This window comes from Salmo trutta, chromosome 31 (assembly GCF_901001165.1).
Source record: "Salmo trutta chromosome 31, fSalTru1.1, whole genome shotgun sequence".
Classification (NCBI taxonomy): domain Eukaryota; kingdom Metazoa; phylum Chordata; class Actinopteri; order Salmoniformes; family Salmonidae; genus Salmo; species Salmo trutta.
Genome location: NC_042987.1, coordinates 11,191,781 through 11,219,508, shown reverse-complemented (window position 1 = coordinate 11,219,508; position 27,728 = coordinate 11,191,781). Strand labels below are relative to the sequence as shown.

The 27,728-nt window shown below is 41.1% G+C and overlaps 1 protein-coding gene across 3 annotated transcripts; it reads right to left on the bottom strand.

Moving 5' to 3' along the window:
• Window positions 1-468: 468 nt before the first annotated feature.
• Window positions 469-26,651, bottom strand: LOC115169519 (zinc finger and SCAN domain-containing protein 2). 3 transcript variants are annotated; one of them, XM_029725217.1, is made up of 5 exons: window positions 26,317-26,651; window positions 17,435-17,556; window positions 17,163-17,277; window positions 16,490-16,972; window positions 469-1,459 (listed from the first exon to the last, which is right to left on the bottom strand). In XM_029725217.1, the coding sequence occupies exons 1-5, from the start codon at window positions 26,510-26,512 to the stop codon at window positions 801-803; spliced, it is 1,575 nt and encodes a 524-aa protein (XP_029581077.1). In that variant the 5' UTR covers window positions 26,513-26,651; the 3' UTR covers window positions 469-800. The 3 variants fall into 3 exon arrangements, with proteins under 3 accessions (XP_029581077.1, XP_029581078.1, XP_029581079.1); XM_029725218.1 differs by lacking the exons at window positions 16,490-16,972; window positions 17,163-17,277; window positions 17,435-17,556; window positions 26,317-26,651 and adding exons at window positions 4,050-4,164; window positions 4,323-4,423; window positions 4,509-4,866 and having other exon boundaries at window positions 469-1,921; XM_029725219.1 differs by lacking the exons at window positions 16,490-16,972; window positions 17,163-17,277; window positions 17,435-17,556; window positions 26,317-26,651 and adding exons at window positions 4,050-4,164; window positions 4,323-4,866 and having other exon boundaries at window positions 469-1,921.
• Window positions 26,652-27,728: the final 1,077 nt, after the last annotated feature.

Sequence of the window (27,728 nt, the reverse complement as noted above, 5' to 3'; positions counted from 1 at the left end):
ATTCAAACTCAATCATCACGACTGAGTGATCTCCAGCCTTGTCCTCGTCAACACTCACACCTGTGTTAACGAAAGAATCACTGACATGATGTCAGCTGGTCCTTTTGTGGCAGGGCTGAAATGCAGTGGAAATGTTTTCTGAGGATTGACTTCATTTGCATGGCAAAGAGGGACTTTGCAATTAATTGCAATTCATCTGATCACTCTTCATAATATTCTGGAGTATATGCAAATTGCCATCATACAAACTGAGGCAGCAGACTTTGTGAAAATTAATATTTGTGTCATTCTCATAACTTTTGGCCACGACTGTACAATGATTCTCTACACTATACTTGCTTGTTTTGTCACCAACTGAAATTAGGCCCACTATTATAATTTTAGCAACCAGGAAATGGCGGAGCGATTTCTGCACAGTGCACCTTTAACATTCTAAGGGTGAGTAAGGTGAAAATATAACTTGAGAAATCAAGTTGAGTTGATTTATTAACCTGACCTGATATGAGACTGTCCCCTTGTGGCAAGTGACATCCCAGAAAGACAAACACGAACTAGACAATACATCCTAAATGACTCTTTCATATATATTTTTTTAATTGAATATAAACATGTTTTTTATGATTTTGTGGCACAAATACACAATGTTACCAGTTGTAAATAGGTTGTTAAAATGAAAGTGAGGTGCCGTCAACAGTCAAAAAAATCTATAGAGAGGAAAAGCTTGTTAAAATGTCTCACATTTTCACATAGAAAATGTTTTCACATAGAAAATGTTACCAAAGAATTATACAATTATGTAACTATTTGTTCCATCTGGTCTGAGACAACATTAAACTTGTGTGTGGATCCCCAGGGAATGCAGGTACCACATGTTGAGACACTGGATTCTCTCCAATGTGAGTTCTCTGATGTGACTTCATACTGGAGCGCCGGGTGAAGCATTTCCCACACTGTGTGCACTCGTAGGGCTTCTCCCCGCTGTGGACCACAGCATGTCTGATCAGGTTGCACTGCTTGGTGAAACTCCTGCCACACTGTTCGCAGGTGTACGGTTTCTCTCCGGTGTGACTCCGGAGGTGTTCTTTGAGCTGGCTGAAACGCTGGAAGCTCTTCCCACAGAAGGTGCAGCTGAAACGCCTCTCAGTGGTGCCGCCGGACCTCCACTGAGTCCTCATCCTCTTAACCATGTTAAAACTACTGCGACTCAGGCTGTATCCAGAGAAGGTGGAGGTGGTGGCCATGTTTGACCCTGTCATGCACTCACTCATTCTCACTGTTGATTCTGAAGCCCTGTACTGATGCTGCCTTGGCTGTAGAGCTAAACTATTTCCATCATTATTTGAGTTCAGCGTCTCACTGCTCTGTCCTTCTGGCATCTGTTGTCTAGTCTCATCAGCCAATGTCCTGACATGTCTTTTCATGTGTGCTGCTGCACTGAACATGTTAGCATGTGGCTTCCCTATAGAAGAGTGAACCGATGGCCCTACGGATGGCAGCCCACTGTGAGATGGAAAAATTGATATATTCTGAGAGTACTCTTCTGCACCATGAAAGGAGAAATCTGGGTGGCCATCAGGGTCAGTGTCTCTGCCTGGATCCACAGTGGTCCACAGCTGCCCATCAGTCTCATCCATGACAAACTGGTCAAGTCCTGCCAGGGCCGTGGTCTGGCCCAGCTCCTCCTCTTTCTCATCCTTCACCATCACTAGCTCTTGTGAGTCCTCGTCCTCGGCTGGGCGGTGCTGCTCTGTGCTGAACACCTCTGTAGACGCAGGCCGGGGAATGCCTGGTTCCTCTGGACCATCAGAATTGGGGTAATGTTCCACTGAGTCTTCAGAACATATGTTGGGTTGTGTGATGAATTCCTCGTCACAGCGCCGTTGCTCAAAGGCTGGTGGTTGCCCAGGCTTGGATCCAGACTCTAAATATTTGGGAATAAACATAAAATAAACATTACAAAAGACCCTTAACGGTTGCAAAACATGACTGCTTTAGAATTGACTGCATGTGTACGTGCGCTCCATATGCCAGAACATAAAACACTCAAAACCAATGTAGCATTTTGGAACGTGCACAGGGGCATCAGTTGGGTATGGCAGTCACTATGCCCTAGGTCAAGACTAAAATTGTAAAAGTAGGCTACCAAAAAGTAGACTAAATCATTCCAATCCCAATTAAAATGCAACAGCTGTTTAGCCCATAGATTGACTGGCTTTAGGACCAGGCGGAGCTTCGCTCAGAGAGAAGCTGCCAGCCTGACCATCTTTCTCTCAGACAGCACACAGTGCCAGACAGTTTTTTTTGCCGGTCAGTCAATTAGGCAGTATGCCTTTGCTTTGAATTTGATGTTGGCAATTCAAGTCGGCTTTGTGGCCACCTGTTTTATGCAACAGTTACTTTCACATTGTTGTCAGCCTAGGGGGCACGTACAATAGACTAGGGATAAACTTCCCCAACAGAAAATTGAATTTGCCAAAATGACCTATACAATTACTCGTGCCTATACAGAAATAAATACAATCATTCAAAATACTTCACCAGAGGGCATGATTTGGCCACACAGGATCACTAGCTTATTTTAAAATATTAGCTGTGGATTGTTTTAGGTGCGCAGTTTTTTCAGCGTGTGCAGCAAATTGCCTACCAAATAGCTGATTGTTATGTTGCAGCGGTCAGTGAAAAGCAGTTTAATAGAAATATGCCTATCACAATATTTCAAAATACAAATCGTAGGAAAAACATAGTTTAGAAAGCAAATGGCTATTGCTGAAAAGAGAAGACAAGAGACTAATCTGTCTCTAGTTATCAAAATTCTCAACTCCCAATTGAGCGAACAGTCTCTTATTGGCACCAGCAGAGAGCATCGGCCATATCCCTGGTGAGTGCGCATATTCACTGTCTTTATCATTGGATGAGTACCACTGTAAAGTTTTTTGGGGGTGAAAAATATTATCCTCCTACAGGCTAGATGGACCTACATATTGTACAGTTTATGTCTCCCACCTTCTTCGGCCTAGATTAGATGGTTGCATTCAAGACAAGGTCATTTTTACTGATCCGTTTGTCAGTCAGCAGATTAGGCTATTTTTAAGTGTATTTTTTAATTTATTTAACCTTTATTTAATTAGGCAAGTCAGTCAAGAATAAATTATTATTTACAATGACTACTAATGTGTCATATTAAAAAAGATGTTGCTTATGTCTCCAGTTATATAAAGTCTAGTAGATTTGCATGAAATGTGTTTATAAAAGATCACATTTTTCCTCTGCAAAGAAAGGAGAAGAAACGTCTCTGATTAGGCTTACTCTATGTCACTACGTGCTCAGGCATACATTGTTCAGAACTGTCTGATTTGCTAACAGTGATTGAGTTACATAAAATTATGACTATGCAATCAACCCATTACATTAGGAATAGTAGCCTATCTTACATTAGTCTGCAAATGCAACGATAGATGCATGCAATCCTTTATTATAAAAGGTGCAATTTTATGCTGAAAAAATAGCTTTCCCAAACTTAAAACTCATCCGCCACCTATGGATGTCGGCATTTGAAGTCGCTATCTGCATTATGCATCTATTTCATGTTGCACTGTATGCGCCGTTCCACAAGTAAATTAGTAACTTAATGATGAGGTTGAGCAGTGGTTGATATTGTACAGTATATGCCATTTCACAGACCTTTAAACCTAATATTGAGTTGATAATTAATGGCTAGGGTCATTTTTGTTTGTTTTTGCTGTCCTTCAAGTAGCATTTTCAATTGACTGTCATAGCCCCACATTAAACATATGTGATGATGAGTTGAGAAGACAATCCAAAATACTGTTAGAATGTTTTTCAATTGACTCCTATAGCCCCAAATAAAAAAAGTAAACATTGGCTGTTCATTACATAATTATTTTCACATGGTTGGGGTCACGAGAGTTTCAGCGATCAAAATGTTTATTTGCCCTAGGTTTAGCTGAACTGACGCCAATGAACCCACCTACCACCACACCCACACAGTCTTTCACAGACAGAGCAGTAGCCCTTATGGTCACACCCACCATCTCCAGTGATCCTGAGCTCTTCCTGAGGGTCTGTTTTCCACACATTCTCTGCTGTCTCCTCATCTTTGATCACTATGTGTTCAGTCTCTGCTCTCTGCTCCACATCTGTAGGCTGTAACAGGGGACTGAGGTTATTACTCTGGACACACCATATCTAACGCTTTTCATACCCATGAATCACACAAAAGCTGTAAATTCTCCTGATATTCCAATAACAGAATTGATCCAAGAGGTCAGGTCTCTGTAATTGTGAAAGGTGACGTATCACACCTGGGGTTGAGAGTCCTCTTCAACAGCCATCTCTCCGTCTCTCCACTGTGATTTACTCTTCTGCTTGTTCAAAACAATATTGACTGGATATGACGATCTCTCTGATGCCATGGGTATAAAATTGAAAAATAATTGTATTCAGTCAGATATTCACACACAATTTTTCATGAATAACACATCTACTACCTTTTCTTCTGACTCGTGTCTTCTTCAGCTCGCTTTCCATTATTTGACACTTCCTTTTCAGAACATCAATATCTTGCTGGCTTTGGGTCATTTCCAAACGTATAACTGCACAGCTATCATCAACTCGTTTGTTTATTTCTGCTACAGCTGCTTTAGCTAATACCTCCATAATGGATAACAACTGCGACTGAAAATTGCAGCTGGCCATCTTGTCTAGTCCAAATTACAGATTTATATTCTCTGTGTGAAGTAAATAGTCTACAATTTACAAGCTAATGTGCAATATCAATACGTTAAGTTGATAAACGGCAACAATGGCTGAATCTCAATTTTACACTCCTCGCGTCCTCTCTTCTGGTCTCCTTCTGAAAATCCATTGAACGAAAAAGCCAGAGGTCCCGCCCCTCTGACCTTCTGCTCCAATGGGTTTTGAGAAGGAGACGAGAAGAGATTACCCGAGAAAACGGTAATTGAGATGTTCCCAATGTTTTAAGGCGGAAGATCCGTGCGCAATAGCAAACTCACTTCGGCTCAACTCGTGACGTAAGTATTTATTACCGTAAATATGAGACTGCAACAGCCCTTTGAAATTGGTAGAATTAGCACTGGCAAGGCAAATACAAGGTCTGTCTAGTCTGCATGTAGGGTACCCATATATTGACAAAAAAAGAGTGGAGTGCAGTGCAATTGCTCACATGGTTATTAACATAGATATCATATTAAATGACTATAGTGGGCTATTTCATTAACTCTAAAATAGCAGCCATTTTGGTCTGGGAGAAATCCAAACAAGCCTAATTGGAATGAATGGCAGCAGAGGCATAATTTACTTATGCAGGAAAATAAAAAGTAAGGGATGTAATATACGTATATCAGAAATTGTGTAATAGAATTATTGTCAACCTAAAATATTGTCATATAATTATAAATACAGTTTACACTGGTTTTATACCAACTTGCTGTATAAATAGCCCCTAAAATATATGTAAACAGACCAATGTCTAAATTCTTGTTTTCTTGAGAAAGCTGTGAGTGCTACTTAAGCAATAAGGATCGAGGAGGTGTGGTATATGGCCAATATACCATGGCTAAGGGCTGTTCTTATGCACGACGCAACCACAAACCCCTGAGGTGCCTTATTGCTATTATAAACTGGTTACCAATGTAATTAGAACAGTGAGAACAGTAAAAAAATGCCAATGGTATACGGTCAGATATACCACAGCTTTCAGCCAATCAGCATTCAGGGCTCAAACCACCCAGTTTATAATATCCTGTCATGAACTGATTTCAGCCAGTGTGTGGCTGTGGCTTGACTGCATTGTTTGAATGAAATGTTGGCATAATTTCAAATTCATTACTTTACACAATATCTTATCACAGCACTGGCAAACCATAGTCCCAGTCGGTATTCACGTAATAATAAGGAATTCCCCTCGACCACGCCTACAAATTGGGGAAAACTAACATTCTTTCTTATTGACCCCAATTGTAAAAGAGGCAACTTCGTCGATTTTTGTTACACAGAAATAACAAAGCATGCCGAAAAGCTGCTTTGTTGTTCAATGTACATGTAGCCAGGTCAAAAATCCTGACCTACGGTTTGCAATGCTACATAGGGAAATAGAGCCTGTGACAAGAGCCCTATGGCTTCAAGCAATTAGGTGTGGGAACGTGGGAAACTTGTTTAGTACAGTCCATTTGTAACTCCATTCACTACTTGTAACTGTATAGTCCGTTTGTTTGTTTGTTTGTGTTGTTGGTCTTGGCTAGCTTCACGTTCCGGTCGGTAGCTAGCTAGCACTCACTCAAGTGGCTGCTAGCATCATTATGAAAAGGGGCATGAGGAAAGCCTTACAATATAACGCTTTTCTAAGTAGTGACAATGCTAGGGAGCAGACAATGTTGAAAAGTATTCTTTAGAGATGTTGTACTTTTCTGAAATGTAGTTTTGTAATTGACTAAAACAAGCAGACAACAAGAAAATAGCGTTTGAAAAAGGTTACGTTTTTGCTGTGAGCCAATGGGGTAGCCTAGGTAACCACTGTTTCCCCCCCACAGGCAGGGTCTCGACATTCTATCTGATACCACTAGGTCTATGATTGACCAACTCCCTGACCAAAATGGCTGATCTTTATACCATCATAAGAAGGTGCATGTCCATTCTAATATTCTCATTCCTAATTCTACGTGGTTATTAATACATAAAATGCTATAGATGCATAATGCACGACGCACTGTGGTAAAATGTAAAATACAAAAACACTTTCTTCAACCATTCTTAACAACTCATGGTTTATGATCAAATATCGTCATTAATATTGTAATCTCCATTCTCATCGACACAACCTAATGAAACCATTCTGAAAATGTGGTATGGTATTTATTAAAGATAGAAAAAGGTATATAACTTGTTTGACACAGCTGGGGAGCAAAGACGATAAACTAGCTTCATGTAAACTTCAAATAAACTTAATTTCATTATATATTTCAAGTACGGTAGACGGGGGCAATTTTAACAGGGGGCAATTGTAACACCTTGAATTTCTACAAACATAAACAAGCTAGAGTGATGAAACTCACACAGTACATGCCCATTTAGGTTGTCTCCCTGCTTGAAAAGTTACAGCCAAATATCTCACTTGTTTTTTTTAACCACTGGCTGTATTTTTCATATACTTCCCTGAGTATTAATGTGCAATAGTTCAAACTACCATAATTTTCATCAGCCATGCAAGCTCCATTGTGCCTTCAGAAATAATTCACACCCCTTGACTTTTTCCATATTCAACCTGAATTTCATATTGATTAAATATCTTTTTTTTTGCCACAGGCCTGCACATAATACTGCATAATGTCAAAGTGGAATTCTGTTTTTTGAAATTTTTACAAATGAATTAAACCTGAAAATCTGAAATGTGTTGAATCAATAAGCATTGTACCCCTTCATCTGTAAGGTCCCTCAGTTGAGCAGGGAATTTCAAACAAAGATTCAACCACAAAGACCACAAAAGTGTTCCAATGCCTTGCAAAGAAGGGCACCTATACATAGATGGGAAAAAACATTTGGATTTTGGAATCGCCCTTTGAGCATGGTGAAGTTATTAATTACTATTTGGATGTTGTACAGTATATATTCAAAAGAATGTGGACACCTCTTCAAATTAGTGGATTTGGCTATTTCAGCCACACCCATTGCTGACAGGTGTATAAAATCAAGCTCACAGCCATGCAGGCTCCATAGACAAATATTGGCAGTAGAATGGCCTTATTGAAGAGCTCAGTGACTTTCAACGTGGCACCGTCATAGGATGCCACCTTTCCAACAAGTCAGTTTGTCAAATTTCTGCCCTTCTAAAGCTGCACCGATCAACTGTAAGTGCTGTTATTGTGAAGTGGAAACGTCTAGGAGCAACAACGGCTCAGCCGCGAAGTGGTAGGCCACACAAGCTCACAGAATGGGACCTCTGAGTGCTGATGGGCATAAAAATCGTCTGTCCTCATTTGCAACACTCAATACCGAGTTCCAAACTGCCTCTGGAAGCAGCGTCAGCACAAGAACTGTTCGTAGGGAGCTTCTTGAAATGGGTTTCCATGGCCGAGCAGCCGGTCACAAGCCTAAGAACACCATGCACAATGCCAAGTGTCGGCTAGAGTGGTGTAAAGCTCGTCGCCATTGGACTCAGGAGCAGTGGAAACTCGTTCTCTGGAGTGATGAATCATGCTTCACCATCTGGCAACCCTCGGACGAATCTGGGTTTGGTAGATGCCAGGAGAACGCTGCCTGCCCCAATGCATAGTGCCAACTGTAAAGTTTGGTGGAGGAGGAATAATGGTCTGGGGCTGTTTTATATGGTTCGTGCTAGGCCCCTTAGTTCCAGTGAAGGGAAATCTTAACGCTACAGCATACAATGACATCCGAGACTATTCTGTGCTTCCAACTTTGTGGCAACAGTTTGGGGAAGGCCCTTTCCTGTTTCAGCATAACAATGCCCCTGTGCACAAAGCGAGGTCCATACAGAAATGGTTTGTCGATATCGATGTGGAAGAACTTGACTGGCCTGCACAGAGCCCTGACCTCAACCCCATGAAACACATGGGATGAATTGTAACGCCGACTACGAGCCAGGCCTAATCACCCAACGTCAGTGCCGACCTCACGAATGCTCGTGGTTGAATGGAAGCAAGCCCATGCAGAAACGTTTCAACATCAAGTGGAAAGCTTTCCTAGAAGAGTGGAGGCTGTTATTGCAGCAAAGGGGGGACCAACTCCATATTGATATCCATGATATTGGAATGAGATGTTCGACGAGCAGGTGTCCACTGTTCACATACTTTGGTCATGTAGTGTATCAAACCACTCAGTCACTACAAAGATACAGGCATCCTTCCTAACTCAGTTGCCGGAGAGGAAGGAAACCGTTCAGGGATTTCACCATGAGGCCAATGGTGACTTTAAAATAGTAACAGAGTTTAATTGATGTGATAGGAGAAAACTGAGGATGGATCAACAACATTGTAGTTACTCCACAATATTAACCTAAGAGTGAAAAGAAGGAAGCATGTATAGAATAGAATAAAAATATCCAAAATATGCATCCTTTTTGCATCAAGGCACTAAATTGATACTGCAAAAAATGTGACAAAGCAAATGGGTCAGTCTGCTTTCCACCAGACACTGGGAGATGAATTCACCTTTCAGCAGGACAATAACCTAAACACAAGGCCAAATCTACACTGGAGTTGCTAACCAAGAAGACAGTGAATGTTCCTCAGAGATCAGGTTATAGTTTTGGCTTAAATCTACTTGAAAATCTATGGCAAGACCTGAAAATGGTTGTCTAGCAATGATCAACAACCCATTTCAAGCTTGAAGAAATTTGAAAATAATAAATAGGCAAATGTTGCACAATCCAGGTGTGGAAAGCTCTTAGATACTTACCAGAAATATATCTGTAATACAGCTGTAATCACTGCCAAAAGTGCTTCTACAAAATATTGACTCAGGGGTGTGTATACTTAGATGAGATATTTTTGTATTTCAATAAAGTATTAAAACATTAAAAAATATATGTTTTCTCTTTGTTGTTATGGGGTATTGTGTGTATGTAGATGAATGAGAAAAAAAACATTGACATGAATGATGTGTCACTTATTGTCTCTTGCTAGGCACATGAGGTTTTGTCATGACTGCTGGGTTGGGTGCAATGGTAATGCAGTGTTAAAATGACCCTGAGCCAAGCAGCCAAATGAAACAAGTGAATTATGAATTATACATGACTTATACAAATACTAACTTTAAATAGCCTTGGGGTCCTGTAGAGTGCTAGATAAGTTGTAAACAGATATGATCTGGGCACCATAAGACTATTCTGGGCCCGGTTTCCCAAAAGCATTTTAAGCCTAAATTCATATTTCTAACGATGAACTTAGCCTTAAGATACTTTTGGAAAAACCGGGCACAGATGTCAAGAGGAACCGAACGGTCATGCACAAACATGGGTGTTACCATAATTATTGGTTACGTACATCAAAATATTCATATTGTCTATCATAATATAATTCAAAAACATGAATATTTTTGAAGTTAAGTGGATTTATTTGGTTTATTTTTTTAGGTGTTACGTTTGACCCCAGCTACTGTTACAATTGCCTCTGGTACGGGGGCAAACGTAACGTCTGGACTTTTCTGATTAAAATCAATATTGTGATCCGACCATCTTATGTACAGACATATAAACGGTATGAATGATTAGGAGACCGATGTAAGTTAATAAATAAATAAACTACTGGCCTAGTTAAAGTGATCGCTGAGCAATAGAGTAAAAGACAAAACTGTAACAATTGCCCCCAGTCTCCCCTAACTATTGCATAGTACATGCATTATAGCTGATTTACACACAGGTGGCAAAATATCTATTTTCATGCCATCATACCAAAGCACCAGTTCCAATCCAAATGCCAATGCCATTTAGCAAACTCCAGGCATTTATATTTGTTGGATGACATGCAAATATAATACACAAGCAGAAAATAACGCCATACTGTAAAATATGGTGATGAATCTTTGAAGTTATGGAGCTATTTTGCTTCCACTGGTCCTGAGGCCCTTGTTAAGGTGTACGGCATCATGAACTTTACCCAGTAAAGGTTGTGAGGACTCTCTGGAGGAAAGAATAAAATACAATTAATAATCAAAAAACAAGCATGGAAATTGGAAGATTGCATTATCAAAGAAAATACAATATACAGACACACACTCACCAGACTGTTTGGACCTCAAACACAGCCAGTTATCCAGTCTCTATGACAGTGTTGCAGACGTAGATAAATGCACACACCTGAGAAAGTTTGGAGCCCAAACAATTTATTTATTTGTATTTATTTAACTAGGCAAGTCAGTTAAGCACAAATTCTTATTTACAATGATGGCCTAGGAACAGTGGGTTAACTGCCTTGTTCAGGGGCAGAACAACATATTTTTACCTTGTCAGCTCGGGGATTCGATCTAGCAACCTTTCGGTTACTGGTCCAACACTCTAACCACTTGGGTACCTGCCACGAGGTTCCAGGCATGCATTTTGATGTTTGAGGAATAAGAAGTTATCTTGTCAAGGTGATGCTTCAGGAAATCTAGAGTTCGGAGAAACCATAGAGAGGGAAAAGGAACAGAAAGAGAGGGAAGTGGGTTTTATTCTGTAGAGAGTGTTTGAAAACAATTGAAACTATTGGAGAAAAACTATAAAATGGCAAAATGTACAGTCCCAAGGCAACAGTAAACATGTCTTCCCCTACGAATGATGCAGGCAAGACGCATCATTTTTTGTCAATTTTTTTTTTCCAAAATCGAGCCAGTGCTGTCTGAGATATTGCGTGTGACTAATTTACGGACACAGAGCCACAGTCCCCTCCCTGATTTTATTGTGGGGGACAACAATAGGCTGGGCAGCACCACCTACGGGATATTTTTGGTTGAGATGGAGACGTGAATCCAACGTATCAATTATTAATTTGTAGACAACCTGGAATTAAAGCCAGACTAGGTCTGGCAACTATGTGTGTGTTCTCTATACCTGTTCACTCTTCTCCTTGTAGGCGTTACAGACGCTCCCCACCACTTGGCTGCAACCCTTTTGGGCTCCAGTGGCGCAGCAGTCTAAGGAACTGCATCTCAGTGCTAGAGGCGTCACTACAGACCCTGGTTCGATCCCAGGCTGTATCACAACCGCGCATAATCGGGAGTCCCATAGGGCGGCGCACAATTGGCACAGCATCATCCGGGTTAAAGGAGGGTTTGGCTGGGGTAGGCTGTCATTGTAAAATAAGAATTTGTTCATAACTGACTTGCCTAATTGAATAAATAAATAACAATGTATCATTTAGTGTACCCTGTACGCACAACCCATGTGGAATTACTGGTCCCTGGCAGGGTTTTGTAACTGCCGATCTGTGGTCAAGAATGCCAAGTTCATCTCAGCCTATGCTGCCTTTCAGTCCCATGACTTTTGGCCTTGATAGAGAACGAATCACGCCAGAGAACACTGCTATTCCAGCTGCTCTCTCTTCATCGGACTACGCTTTCTCTCATAATCCGAGAGCATTTGGTCATCGCGGGGGTGGAACAGAGCTACTCTTTTCACCTCTTTCCTCTCACACTCACCTGTCCATCTCCTCATTTGAATTCCATGCTGTCACTGTCACTTGTCCACTCAAGCTTAACATTGTTGTCCTCTATCGCTCCTCACGTGCCCTTAGAGAGTTCCTCAATGAGCTTGACACCTTGATAAACTAATTTCCTGATGACGGCTCACCGCTCTCTGTACTTGACGACTTTAACCTCCCTATGTCTGCCTTCAATTTCTTTCTTTCCAACTCTCTCTTTCCCCTCCTTGCCTCTTTGGACCTCAACCTTTCCCAGTCCACTCCCATGGCAGGCAATACACTTGACCTCATCTTTACTAGAGGCTGTTCGCCTACTTATCTCACTACAACCCCTCCAGGTCTCTGATCACTACTTTTTTTCCTTTTGTGTCTCCCTCTCCTCCAACACTAGCAACTCAGCCCCTACCTAGATGGTCATGCGCCGTCGCAATCGTCGCTCTCTCTCCCACTAGTCTCTCCTCTTCTACCCTATCATCTCTCCCTTTTGCTAACTCCTTCTCCCTCCTGTCTCTTTGACCCGACTCTCCTCCCTTTCCGCATCCTTTGACTCGCATTGTCCCCTTTCCTCTCGGCTGGCTCGGCCATTCACTCCTGCTCCGTGGCTGAGTGACTCATTGCGACCTTACAGAACAGGGCTGCAGGCAGCTGAGCGAAAATTGAGGAAAACTAAACTTCCAGAGAACCTTTCATCCTTTCACTCCATCCTCTCTACCTATGCATCCGCTTCTAAAGCTACTTTCTATCACTCTACATTACAAGCCTCTAACCCTAGGAAACTATTTTGAATCTTCTCCTCCCTCAATCCTCCACCCCATTCCTCCTCCCTCTCTGTGGATGACTTTGTCAACCACTTTGAAAAGAAGGTTGACGACATCCGCTCCGCCTATTGAGTCAGCTAGTCTCACTCACACAGAACTACCCTACGCCTTGAACTCTTTCTCCCTTCTCTCTCCTGCTGAAATACTGTGACTAGTGAGGTCTGGCCACCCAACAACCTGCCCGCTTGACCCCATCCCCTTCTCCAGGCCTTCTCCCATTCCTCACTTCCCTTATCCCTGATCATTGCTTGTGTCCCCTCTGACTTCAAAATGGCCCGAGGCGCTCCGCTCCTCAAGAAACCAACACTACACTCCTCTGATGTCAAAAACTACAGACCGGTATCCCTTCTTTCTTTTCTTTCCAAAACACTTGAGCATTCTGTCTCTGACCAACTCTCTCGCTATCTCTCAGGACGATCTTCTTGACCCTAAACAGTAAGGCTTCAAGACGGGTCACTCAACCAAAACTGCTCTTCTCCGCACTACCAAAGCTGACTCTCTCGCCTTCTGTATTTGGTTGTGTTGACAACCAAACACAATTCAATATCACTTTTGAAATACAATAAATAGCCTATTAACTTGTTGACAAGTTAACAAATTATATGTTGGATTCACGTCTCCAACTCAACCAAAAATAAAAGTTAAAGAATGGGATTAAGCCAGTGGCTCAGATGGAACTATCCAAGCAGTAGGTATAGTAGATATCCTTTAAATGTTTCTATTTGGTTGCCTTGTCAACCAAACACAATTCAAATGTTGCTTTTGTAATACAGTAAATAGCCTAAAGTTAAGGCTATCTTAAAAACTAATGTAACATTTAACCTTAAAACTTAGACTAAGTCTCAAAAGGGAGGAAATGTCATGGAAAATTACATAATTAGTCATACTATCCCATGTTTTACTGTTTAAAGAATGTATCTTGTTATATGTTGCTGTTTTTTCTAACCTGATACAAACTTGTCTTTGTGGGACTTAAGACTGGGCATAGAGCTAAGGTCCCTTTGGGTGCAACCGCAGCATGTGACATCCCGTGGGTTTACTGGCAGGGTAAACCCACGGTTTATGTGTGTGTATTGACAAGAGATTTATATTATGGACGGACAATGGACCCTATCCGGCCCGACTGGCTGCACTGTGTGATCGAATAAATAAACACATTCTCCAGGGGACTCATTTATAAAATGGACTTACGATCAATTTTGATCTTAAGTATGACTTACGCAGAAAACCACGTATAAGTAGTTATTTATAAAACCTTACTTTGACGTGGAAATGATCTTATCTCTACGCAAAGTCTAGACTTGACATAAGTGATTTTCCTGCTGGTTATGTAGGGGTGTGGCTCAGTTGGCAGAGCATGGTGTTTGCAACGCCAGGGTTGTGGGTTTGATTCCCACGGGGGACTATTACGGGGAAATTTTTTTATGAAATGTATGCATTCACTACTGTAAGTCGCTCTGGATAAGAGCGTCTGCTAAAATGTAAAAAATGTAAAATGGTATTGCAGTTTGGGACACACATGCCAGTGAATGCTCTTTCCCCAATAATGTGCTGGTCCATTTGGGAGAGCTCTGTTGTGCCAGGCCCCCCTCCATTATACATGCTTCCTTCTTTTCAATCTGTCAATTAGGTTAATATTGTGGAGTAACTACAATGTTGTTGATCCATCCTCAGTTTTCTCCTATCACATCAATTAAACTCTGTAACTATTTAAAAGTCACCATTGGCCTCATGGTGAAATCCCTGGGCGGTTTCCTTCCTCTGCAGCAACTAAGTCAGGAAGGACACCTGTATCTTTGTAGTGACTCGGGCGTATTGGTACACCATCCAAAGTGGAATTAATAACTTCACCATGCTCAAAATGATATTCAATGTCTGCTTTGTTTTACCCATCTACCAATAGGTGCCCTTCTTTGCAAGGCATTGGAAAACCTCCCTGGTCTGTTGTTCATTTTTTACATTTTTAGTCATTTAGCAGACAGTCTTATCCAGAGCGACTTACAGTAGTGAATACATACATTTCATACATGTTTTTCTCCGTACTGGTCCCCCGTGGGAATAGAACCCACAACCCTGGCGTTGCAAACACCATGCTCAACCAACTGAGCCACACGGGACTACTTCAATCTGTGTTTGAAATTCACTGCTCGACGGTACCCCACACAAAACTGTATCTGTGGGGTACAGAGATGAGGTAGCCATTAAAAAACAATGTTAAACACTTATTGCACACAGTCCATGCGACTTAAGAAAATGTTTACTCCTGAACTTATTTAGGCTTGCCCTATCAAAGGGGTTGAATACTTACTGACTCAAGACATTTCAGCTTTTCATTCATTTTTAATTCATTTGTATACATTTCTAAATATTAAGGTTCCACTTTGACATTATGGGATATTATGTGAAAGGCAAGAGAAAACAAATATTAATTTAATCCGTTTTTAAATCAGGCTGTAAAAAGTCAAGGGTATGAATACTTTCTGAAGGCACTGTACATGTAACATGTACGCTGTTGAACTGAAACATTTTATTGCCTTGCAATATAACTTTAAAAAAATATAATTCAAGAAATAAAGTTTAGTTATTAACCTGACTTGATACAAGACTGTCCCTTGTAGCAAGAAATTGTTCCAGATAGACAAACACTAACTATATAAACACTAACTAGACAACACATACTAAATGGCTACTATACGTTTTCTTTATCTAAATGCGCAGGATTGACAATTTCTTTAAATACATTTGATTACATAACATTTATGACTGATTAAGTTGTAAGTAGGTTGTTCAAATGAAACTGTGGAGCTGTCAACAGTAAAACATGAAAAACATTTCACAAATCAATTAGGAAGAAAAGCTTGTCAAAATGTCTCAAAACACCTGCTGTAACACATTTTCACAGAAAGTGTTAGACAAGCTATGCCATGTTTTATTTGTTCCATCTCGTCTGAGACAAACTTGTGTGTGGATCCCCAGGGTACACGGGCACCCCATATTGGGACACCGGACTCTCTACTATGTGAGTTCTCTGATGTGACTTCATACTGGAGCGCTGGGTGAAGCATTTCCCACACTGTGTGCACTTGTAGGGCTTCTCCCCGCTGTGGACCACAGCATGTCTGATCAGGTTGTACTGCTTGGGGAAACTCCTGCCACACTGTTCGCAGGTGTACGGTTTCTCTCTGGTGGTGCCGCCTGACCTCCACTGAGTCCTCATTCTCTTCACCATGTTAAAACTACTGCGACTCAGGCTGTATCCAGAGAAGGTGGAGGTGGTGGCCATGTTTGACCCTGTCATGCACTCACTCATTCTCACTGTTGCTTCTGAAGCCCTGTGCTGATGCTGCCTTGGCTGTAGAGCTAAACTATTTCCATCATTATTTGAGTTCAGCGTCTCACTGCTCTGTCCTTCTGGCATCTGTTGTCTAGTCTCATCAGCCAATGTCCTGACATGTCTTTTCATGTGTGCTGCTGCACTGAACATGTTAGCATGTGGCTTCCCTATAGAAGAGTGAACCGATGGTCCTACATCATCGGTCATAGTAGGAAGGGATGGAAGCCCACTGTGAGATGGGAAAATTGAGGTATTCTGAGAGTACTCCTCTATGGCATGAAAGGAGAAATCTGGATGGCCATCAGGGTCAGTGTCTCTGTCTGGATCCACAGAGGTCCACAGCTGCCCATCAGTCTCATCCATGACAAACTGGTCAGGTCCTGCCAGGGTTGTGGTCTGATCCAGCACCTCCTTTTTCTCAACCTTCACCATCACTTGCTCTAGTGAGTCCTCATCCTCGGCTGGCTGGTGTTGCTCTGTGCTGAACACCTCTGTAGATGCGAGCCGGGGTGTGCCTGGTTCCTCTGGACCATCAGAATTGGGGCAATGTTCCACTGAGTCTTCAGGAGATATGTTGGGTTGTGTGATGAAGTCCACATCAAAGTGCCGTTGCTCAAAGGATGGTGGTTGCCCAGGCTTGGAACCAGACTCTAAAGATTTGGGATAAACATAAAAGAAACATTATAACAGTTGCAAAACATGGGTGCTTTAGAATTGACTGCGTGTGTATGTGCACTCCATATGCCAGAACATAAAACATCAATGAAGCAACTTGGAACGTGCACACCACCACATCCAGTCTTTCACAGACAGAGCAGTATCACTTATGGTCATACCCACCCTCTTCAGTGATCCTGAGCTCTTCCTGAGGGTCAGTCTCCCACACATCCTCTGCTGTCTCTTCATCTTTGATCAGTATGGGTTCAGTCTCTGCTCTCTGCTCCACATCTGTAGGCTGTAACAGGGGACTGAGGTTATTACTCTGGACACCCCATATTTAACACTTTCATACCCATGAATCACACAAAAGCTGTAAATTCTCCTGATATTCCAATAACAGAATTGATCCAAGAGGTCAGGTCTTTGTAATTGTAAAAGGTGATGTATCACACCTGGGGTTGAGAGTCCTCTTCAACAGCCATCTCTCCATCTCTCCACTGTGACTTACTCCTCTGCTTGTTCAAAACAATCTTGGCTGGATATGACGATCTCTCTGATGCCATGGGGTAAAGAACTGCAAAAGAATTGTATTCAGTGAAATATTATGGCTATTCACACAAACTTGGGTTTTGCATGTGCAATGAATTTATCATTAATAATTGCCAGAAGGTTCCGACCCTACGTTACTCTTGTTTACACCGAGCTGTACTGGGGTCAGAGAGCATGACTGTGTAGATCAAGACACTGCGGTGCCAGTATGAGATATGGCTCAGAAAATGTACCTCAATCCAGGAATGAGAAATTAGTTTAGAGGCTGACCCCATTTATTAAACTGGTCGATTGTTTGGTCAACAGGCTGCTGTTCGACCGAGCCTTCTTTAGTCTAACAGTAGCAAAAAAATAAAATAATAATAATCATGACACCGGTCTGATTTGTGCCTGCCTGAGTGGACTGATCCATTGTGGAGGCCGTGGGTTGGCACAGTCCATCACCCTAAGACGTGCTACTGAAATTGTATATGGTTATATTACATAAGAACAATGGTGCAACACTAATAAAAATAATATTGGTTTATAACAAAACACACTTTCTCCCACGTTGGAGAGGTCCCTGTCCGCGGTTCTGAATCAGTGCGCTGTTTAATTGCAGCCTTTTCCTAGACCATGTTGCTATAGCAAAGTTAGACAGCATATTGGTGTTGAGAACAATGTGGCGAGGCAGCAGTGGAGTTAGGAGATGAGAAAACAGCCCTCACCTCAATTGTCTAAGGAAAGTGAGGAGAGAGGAAACCCCAACTTAATTTATGGCTTGGCGATATGGCCAAAATATCTTAACACAGCATTTTATTTTTTTATTAGGCCAAAGTATCATATCATGGCATCATTTTTTTTTACGGTATAATGGTATATTTTTGAAAAATAAAAGTAAAAATTTGCTTTATGAGTAGTGTGTGACCGACCCCAGGGTGGAAACACATACATTCTAAGTGATTTCAATTGTTTTTTTCTCTATTCTGATTGATTTATGCTGTTCAAATCAGCTTCAACCAAAAATAACTTCAGCATTTTCATACATTTCTGTATTCCTGCACTCATTTGAGAATTTCCGCACTGCCACCTAGGGATGCATGATATGGGCAAACAATTTAGGCCATATTTTTAACCAAATGTTGCAATTGCGATTTAGAGCAAAACACTTGGGTGAACTGTTGGAATCATGGAAATATAATGATTATTCAAATTCTATAGTTCGAATAGAATAGTGGCCACTTTGAATACAGTGTTTGACATGACAACAAATAAAATGCCAGGGAGGAGTTATTGTGAACTGCTAAAAAGTATTTCCTAGGGGAACCTATAATCTTTGGCTACATTGAATGTTCTCTTAGCTACTTCTTGTAGCTAACATTCTTGCTTCGCGTATTCCTGTTTGATTTAGAAGATACCGTTGCACAAAGAAAAAAAAAGAAAAAAAAAAACATGCAGATGTACAGAGTGTTTATTTTTATTATTTTCTACACTGTAGAATAATAGTGAAGACATCAAAATGATGAAATAACACATGAAAAGTGTTAAATGAAAACGAAAAGTGTTAAATATATTTCATGAGATTCTTCAAAGTAGCCACTCTTTGCCTTGACAGCTTTCCACACTCTTGGAATTCTCTCAACTACCTTCATGAGGTAGTCGCCTGGAATGTTTTCCAACAGTCTTGAAGGAGTTCCCATATGCTGAGCACTTGCTGGCTGCTTTCCCTTCACTCAGCGGTACAACTCATCCCAAACCATCTCTATTGGGTTGAGGTCAGGTGAATGTGGAGGCCAGGTCATCTGATGCAGCACTCCATCCCTTTCCTTCTTGGTCAAATAGCCCTTAGCCAGCCTGAAGGTGTGTTGGTTCACTGTCCTGTCATTGTCCTGTTTGCGCATAGTGGGACTGGCGTATCGCTGCAGAATGCTGTGGTAGCCATGCTGGTTAAGTGTGCCTTGAATTCTAAATAAAATCACTGATATTGTCACCAGCAATGCACCCCCACACCTCCTCCATGCTTCACAGAGGGAACCACACATGCAGAGATCAGCTGTTCATCTACTCTGTGTCTCAAAGACACAGCGGTTGGAACCAAAAATCTCACATTTGGATTCATCAGACCAAAAGACAGATTTCCACAGGGTCTAACGTGCATTTCTCATGTTTCTTGGCCCAAACAAAGTCTCTTCTTATTGGTATCCTCTCAACATTTGATGTTGAGATGTGTGTTACTTGAACTCTGAGGCATTTATTTGGCCTGCAATCTGAGGTGTAGATAATTGCCCATTTCTGAGGGTAGTAACTCAGATGAACTTATCCTCTGCAGCAGATGTAACTATGGGTTTTCCATTCTTGTGGTAGTCCTCATGAGAGCCAGTTTCATCATAGTGTTTGATGTTTTTTTGGTTACTACATGATTCCATATGTGGTATTTCATAGTTTTGATGTCTTCACTATTATTGTACAATGTAGAAAATAGTAAAAAATGAAAAAAACTCTGGAATGAGTAAGTGTCCAAACTTTTGACTAGTACTGTAAGTCTACACAATCACTGGTATTATCAGGCTGTATAGCTAGTTACGTTTGCTCTGACTCAGTACATTTATTAGCTAGCTAGCGATTAGCATTAGCTTTAGGCCCAACTTTCTAAGAAAAGTCAAACTTGCTGTTTGCAGATGTAAAAAACACAAACTAATAGTGCAATTATAGAACGCTGGTGGATTTATATTAAGACGCAAAGTGAAAACAGCGTGCTGCATTGACCATGCAGAGACTGAACACACGTGTCTGGTGGTAGAGAAACAAATGCGCTCCTTGAGTGAAAGGGGGCGGGGCTACGTCTGTGTGAAAAAGCGGCATGGCGAGAGATTACTCAAGTAGCAAAGTAAACTATAATAATGGACGTTACACACGGTGTACCACATTTAACAAACGCCGTTATAAAAGGTAAAGCAAAAACCTAAAATCGGTCCGTGCATCAATACCGGTATATCATAAAATACGGTATACCGCCCAGCCCTAACTTAATTAGGTCTATAATCAACAGCCCAACTGTTAAATGTGCATGGCTTAATAAATCCTCCCTATACAGTGCCTTCGGAAAGTATTTTTGCCCCTTTACATTTTCCACAATTTGTTACATTACAGCCTTAATCTAAAATTGATTAAATTAATGTTTTTCCACTCCAGAGTGGCGCAGCAGTCTAAGGCACTGCATCTCAGTGCAAGAGGCGTCACTACAGTCCCTGGTTCGAATCCAGGCTGTATCACATCCGACCGTGATTGGGTGTCCCATAGGGCGGCGTACAATTGGCTCAGCATCGTCCGGGTTTGGCCGACATTGTAAATATTATTTTTTTCTTAACCGACTTACCTAGTTAAATAATACATCTTCACACAATACCCCATAATGACAAAAAAATAACAGGTTTAGGCATTTTCGCAAATGTATTTAAAATTAAAAACAGATGCCTTATTGACATAGCAAAGGGTCTGAATACCTATGAGACTCAAAACTGAGCTCAGGTGCATCCTGTTTCCATTGATCATCGTTGACTTGATTGGAGTCCACCTATGGTAAATTCAATTGATTGGACATGATTTGGAAAGGCACACCTGTCTATATAAAAAGGTCCAATAGGTTTCAGTGCATGTCAAAGTAAAATACAAGCCATGAGGTCGAAAGATTTGTCTATAGAACTTTGAGACAGATGTGTTGACGGTCCCCAAGAACAGTGGCCCCTCCATCATTCTTAAATGGAAGAAGTTTGGAACCACCAAGCCGTCCTAGAGCTGGCTGCCCGGCCAAACAGAGCAATCGGGGACATGGGCATTGGTCAGAGAGGTGACCAAGAACCCGATGGTCATTCAGCCAGCTCCAGAGTTATTCTGTGGAGATGGGAGAACCTTCCAGAAGGACAACCATATTTGCAGCGCTCCACCAATCAAGCCTTTACGGTAGTGGCCAGACGGAAGCCATTCTTCAGTTAAAGGCATGACCGCCTGCTTGGAGTTTGCCAAAAGGCACCTAAAGACTCTCAGACCATGAGAAACGGCATTATCTGGTTTGATGAAACCAAAATGTAACTCTTTCGCCTGAATGCCAAGCGTCACGTCTGGAGGACACCTGGCACCATCTCTACAGTGAAGCATGGTGGTGGCAGCATCTTGCTGTGGGGCTGTTTTTCAGTGGCAGGGACTGAGGGAAAGATGAACAGAGGAAAGTAAAGAGGGATCCTTGATGACAACCTGCTCCAGGGTGCTCAGGACCTCAGACTGGGGCGACGGTTCACCTTTCCAACAGGACAAGAACCTTAAGCACACAAGTCTCAATGTCCTTCAGTGACCCAGCCAGAGCCCAGACTTGAACCCAATCGAAAATCTCTGGAGAGACATTAAAATAGCTGTGCAGCAACGCTCCCCATCCAACCTGACAGAGCTTGAAAGGATCTGCAGAGAAATGAGAAACTACCCAAATACAGGTGTGCCAAGCTTGTAGCATCATACTCGAGACTGTAATCGCTTCAAGGTAAAGGGTCTGAATACATATGTAAATGTGATTTAAAATATATTATATATAAAATACATTTGCAAAATTCCTAAACCTGTTTGCTATGTCATTATGGGGTAGTGTGTAGATTGAGGGGAAGAAAACTATTTAATTCATTTTCGAATAAGGCTGTAATATCTACAGAAATAAGACTGCGCCTGCTTGTGTTGCCTGTGAGTTTGTTTAACAGCCTACTGATTTCCGTGAGCACCAAGCCTCACAACCACATGTCAGAAACAATTTCACAAATTCAGCAGTTTTTAATATTTGCTATGCTGTAAAGGCTTTAGCATTTTTCATTAGAATAGCCTCTGGTATTACTTACTTAGTGTTTACACTTCCAAATGGTCAGAAATGTGTATTTATAATAAACCCTCTTTATCTCCTTATTGTTTATTACTACTATCATTAAGTAGTGCCATTAGTAGGCTTATATAAGCCTTGTATAACCACCAAGCTGTTAAGTCCTAATACTAACTTTGGCCTATCAATACTTATATAGGCTACTGTATCAATCAATAATTTGTTCATGTCATCACACAGCATTACAAGTCATTCATTAGTTGAAATGCAATCAACCATTTTAGTTTTAAAATAAAGCGACCATTGAATAATAAACCGTTTATGTCTACAATTGCATGCGACTGTTTTTAGTCTGTTACAGCAAAGGGCCAACAATGGTTACTCTGGTTCGCTTAATTTATTTATTGTTCCAAATGGTCAGAATTATATTTCCATCTAACAGCACCCGTTTGGCACAGAGCTTGCTCTTTACCTTTTCTTGATCTCCAGTATTTTCCATAACTAGTCATTTCTTTCACACATGACTTAGCTACACTTTACCTCCTGAGCAACCAAACATTCCCCAATTGAGTATCACACCATCTGCATCCATTTTGCTGTTAAGTATCAATGTCGGAGTTTTATAACCAATTTACTGATAAAAATTATGATATGCTGTAGGTCAGGCCCTATTGGTCAAGTGCATGTGATGCATACCAGTGTCACGTAAAGAGAACAAGGGTTGAGGGAATAGGGGTTGTTTCTCCTAAACAAATGGCAGATTTTTTTTTTAACACAGCACCCGGCATAATCAAATCAATTACGGTCAGACCCCATCTAGTCGTTTGTCTTAAATATTTTGTCAAACAGTGCGCTTAAAAGCATCACAAGTTCAGTGCATATACAGTTGAAGTCGGAAGTTTACATACCTTAGCCAAACACATTTAAACTCAGTATTTCACAATTCCTGACATTTAATCCTAGTAAAAATTGTTTTAGTTTAGTTAGGATCACCACTTTATTTTAAGAATGTGAAATGTCAGAATAATAGTAGAGTGAATTATTTATTTAATCACATTCCCAGTGGGTCAGAAGTTTACATACTAATTGGGTGTATTTGGTAGCATTGCCTTTAAATTGTTTAACTTGGGTCAAACGTTTCGGGTAGCCTTCCACAATAACTTGGGTGAAATTTGGCCCATTCCTCCTGACAGAGCTGGTGTAACCGAGTCAGGTTTGTAGGCCTCCTTGCTCGCACATGCCTTCTCAGTTCTGCCCACACATTTTCTATGGGATTGAGGTCAGGGCTTTGTGATGGCCACTCCAATACCTTGACTTTGTTGTCCTTAAGCCATTTTACCACAAATTTGGAAGTATGCTTGGGGTAATTGTCCATTTTGAAAACCCATTTGCAACCAAGCTTTAACTTCCTGACTGATGTCTTGAGATGTTGATTCAATATATCCACATAATTTCCCTTCATGATGCCATCTCTTTTGTGAAGTGCACCAGTCCCTCCTGCAGCAAAGCACCCCCACAACACGATGCTGCCACCCCTGTGCTTCAAGGTTGGGATGGTGTTTGTCAGCTTGCAAGCCTCCCCCTTTTTCCTCCAAACATAACGATGGTCATTATGGCCAAACAGTTCTATTTTTATTTCATCAGACCAGAGGACATTTCTCCAAAAAGTATGATCTTTGCCCCCATGTGCAGTTGCAAACCGTAGTCTGGCCTTTTTATGGTGGTTTTGGAGCAGTGGCTTCTTCCTTGCTGAGTGGCCTTTCAGGTTATGTCGATATAGGACTTGTTTTACTGTGGATATAGATAATGTTGTACCTGTTTCCTCCAGCATCTTCACAAGGTCCTTTGCTGTTGTTCTGGGATTGATTTGCACTTTTCGCACCAAAATACCTTCATCTCTAGGAGACAGAACATATCTCCTTCCTGAGCGGTATGACGGCTGCGTGGTCCCATGGTGTTTATACTTGCGTACTATTGTATGTACAGATGAACGTGTTACCTTCAGGCATTTGGAAGTTGCTCCCAAGGATGAACCAGACTTGTGGAGGTCTACACTTTTTTTCTGAGGTCTTGGCTCATTTCTTTTCATTTTCCCATGATGTCAAGCAAAGAGTTTGAAGGTAGGTCTTGAAATACATCCACAGCTACACCTCCAGTTGACTCAGGCTAATTGACATAATTTATCAGAAGCTTCTAAAGGCATGACATCATTTTCTGGAATTTTCCAAGCTATTTAAAGGCACAGTCAACCTGGAATTGGAATTGTGATACAGTGAAATAATCTGTCTCTAAACAATTGTTAGAAATTACTTGTCATACTTTGTGCATATGTCCTAACCGACTTGTCAAAACTAGTTTGTTAACAAGAAATTTGTGGAGTGGTTGAAAAACGAGTTAATGACTCCAACCTAAAGTGTATGTAAACTTCCAACTTCAACTGTAGTTGACTTTACTAAAACACAGGATGTCTAAATATGGCAAATACACATTTAAAATTACCAATTAATTATTGTACTTCAGAGGAGCATCCAGTTTTGGGATTGTTTGATCTAGTGATCATGCACGAGAAGCTGGTCTTTGGAGGCGAAATTGGTATGGGTGTTAGGCCAGAGATGAAGTCTATGACCACCAATAATCTTCTAAACACAGACACCATTTGGAGTACAACGCATTTCTCATCCCTGGATTTACATGTTTTCCGAGCTGTACCTTGCACTGGCGCCAACGTGTCTTGCTCTACACAAACATGATGTCCAACCCCAGTGCAGCTCAGTGTAAACAAGGGTAATGGTAGGGTTACAATCTTCTGTCAACATGAATAAAGGCATAGGCATGCTTCCCAACCAAAACAGTTCGGTAGAGTTCGTACATCTTATGACATTGACTTTGTTCGTTTTGCACTTCGATGAAGTTTTTTTTCAGCTGTTCGTGCGCACATTTTTTTTCAGGAGGCAAGCCGAAGTTCGGGGCCGACGTCTACGCCCCTTCGTCGTTGATTCGTCAAAGTATGTCATTCAACGACAGACGACTCGATTTCATGTCTTTTCGGGGTCTTTTACTTAAGGAATTCTGATCACTTTACAATGTCCCTGTAACACACAGATTTAATAATTGTTTTAGATGCTATTCCCTCAGGTGTTGCTTTATTTTTTAGGAACGTGTCTAGACCTGACCCTCAGAGCTTACCTTCCATTAACCCTGTTGACTCATCAGTAGGAAAGATTTGTTTCTCTTTTGGTCCATTCAATAACAGAGCGATATGAACCTTGTTTCAGCAAAATGTATATATACCTTATGTCATGCCTTATTGTAATGGATTTATTGATAATATCTGAAAAAAGTTTGGATGTTGCCACACACATAGAAATAAGTTGAAACAATTTTATGTAACTCATTTCATTCTTTTGGCCAAATTTTGTATTCACCAATGCAAATTTACAAACGCCACATTTTCTTACCTTACAAAAAGAAATTGAACTGTATTTTAAGACCATTAAATACTCTAACAAAGCTTTTACACGTATTCTATGTATGTCGCTTAAGGTCCTTGTGTAATGTGATATTGTAACCCCTAGCCCAATTGTCCTTTGTATATTATTTATATATACACACACTTGTGTTCCAACATGTACTTCCTGTATTGATGTTGTTAATCAAATAACTCGATTTCATGAACTTTTTTTATCGAAAAATACTGCAAACATCTTAGATGTAAAATTAAGCGCCTGAGAACTTGGGCAAAAACGTCAATATTAATGACATTTCTTGTTCTTAGATTCATTCGAAATATTTTGAGGAAGTGTATACTGGCTACGGCGTACAAAATGGACAAACAGTACTATTGCCACCTCTTATTTTTCAAGCGAAGGTCTTAAGGGAATACGCGAGTACACTCGTTCCGTTCGACTAGCCGAGTTTTCGAACTGAAGCATAAATCATCTACACATCTACCTTTTTTCCTGACTTGTCCTCGTGTCTTCTTCAGCTCGCTCTCCATCATTTGACACTTCCTTTTCAGTACATCAATATCTCGCTGGCTTTGGGTAATTTCCAAACGTATAACTGCACAGCTATCATCAACACGTTTGTTAATTTCTGCTACAGCTGCTTTAGCCAAAACCTCCATAATGGATACCAACTGCGCCATTGTTGTCCAGTCCAAATTACAGTTTTGTATACAATTTCGAAGAGTATGTGGCCTAAACAATCCGTAGATATTTATAACTGGCAACAATGTAAGTGGTAACGTTATATGCGTCCGCACTTCCTTTCAACGCCTGACGTACTTCTTCGTTGGGGTTTAACGGCGGTTGGCATTCAATGTTAATGTTGCATTACCGCCACCAGCTGAACGGAGTATTGAATAAGATACTACAAAAACATTGCGGTGAAGGTGGAAAACGACATAATACAAAATTAACTCGTTCACACACATTCCGGATGTTTTAATGTAAAATTGCCAAAACTAGTTCACACAGATTCTAGATATTTAACGCTAAATTACCAAACCCGGGGCATACCTGGCTAGCACATTTAAAATAATTGGAATTCACCACTTATGAGGATCAATTAGACGGTCTCACAGACACTTTTCAGAATGAGGTCTTTCTTCCAATAGGGTTTCACCAGGTACCGTGCTTCACACAGAACCTACAGTCACCCTGGCCCCTCACCCCTACAGACCGCACCAATCCCCACTGTGATCAATTCAGTGTCAGGACAGCTCTCGGTCGCCCGCAACCGACCAATGATAGGTGTCTTTGTCTACTAACTTTCAGATCATCCTCCACTGACTTGGCCCTGTTTACGCCTCCAAGGTGCCACCCTCACACAGGAATACACACGCAGAGCCTACATAACAGAGGCTTTTCTAAAAACTTGACTTTGCGTGTTTCGCTCACCTCTTTATTTAAACAAAAAAAACGAAGTTAGAGATGTGGTATCCACTCGGCTCGCTGCCTCTCAGATCAAAGGTGGGTCCATCTGCTTCGTTCCCGAAGTGAGGTCTCCCTGAGATCCCAAGTATGAGGGATCCCTCGTGCACGATTTACCCAGGTTGTCAGGAGCGGTCACCAAGTGAAGATTCACATCACCATCCCCGTCGCCAAATGTGGTGGTTAATTTATCAAATGAGGAGAGACAAACTTATCACACAAGTCAGAGTTATACTTAAACTAAATCTTTAATCCCTTATTAATAAGGGAGCAGAATACAATGCACACATGTAAAGTGAATCGATTGAGTGCTCTATGATAATAATGGCTGGTCGACAAATCACGCTCAGATGATTTGTTGAGAGCCCAGAGACAAAAGTACAAAGGTATTTTATAGCCAAGATTCACCCCTTTCAACCTATATGACGA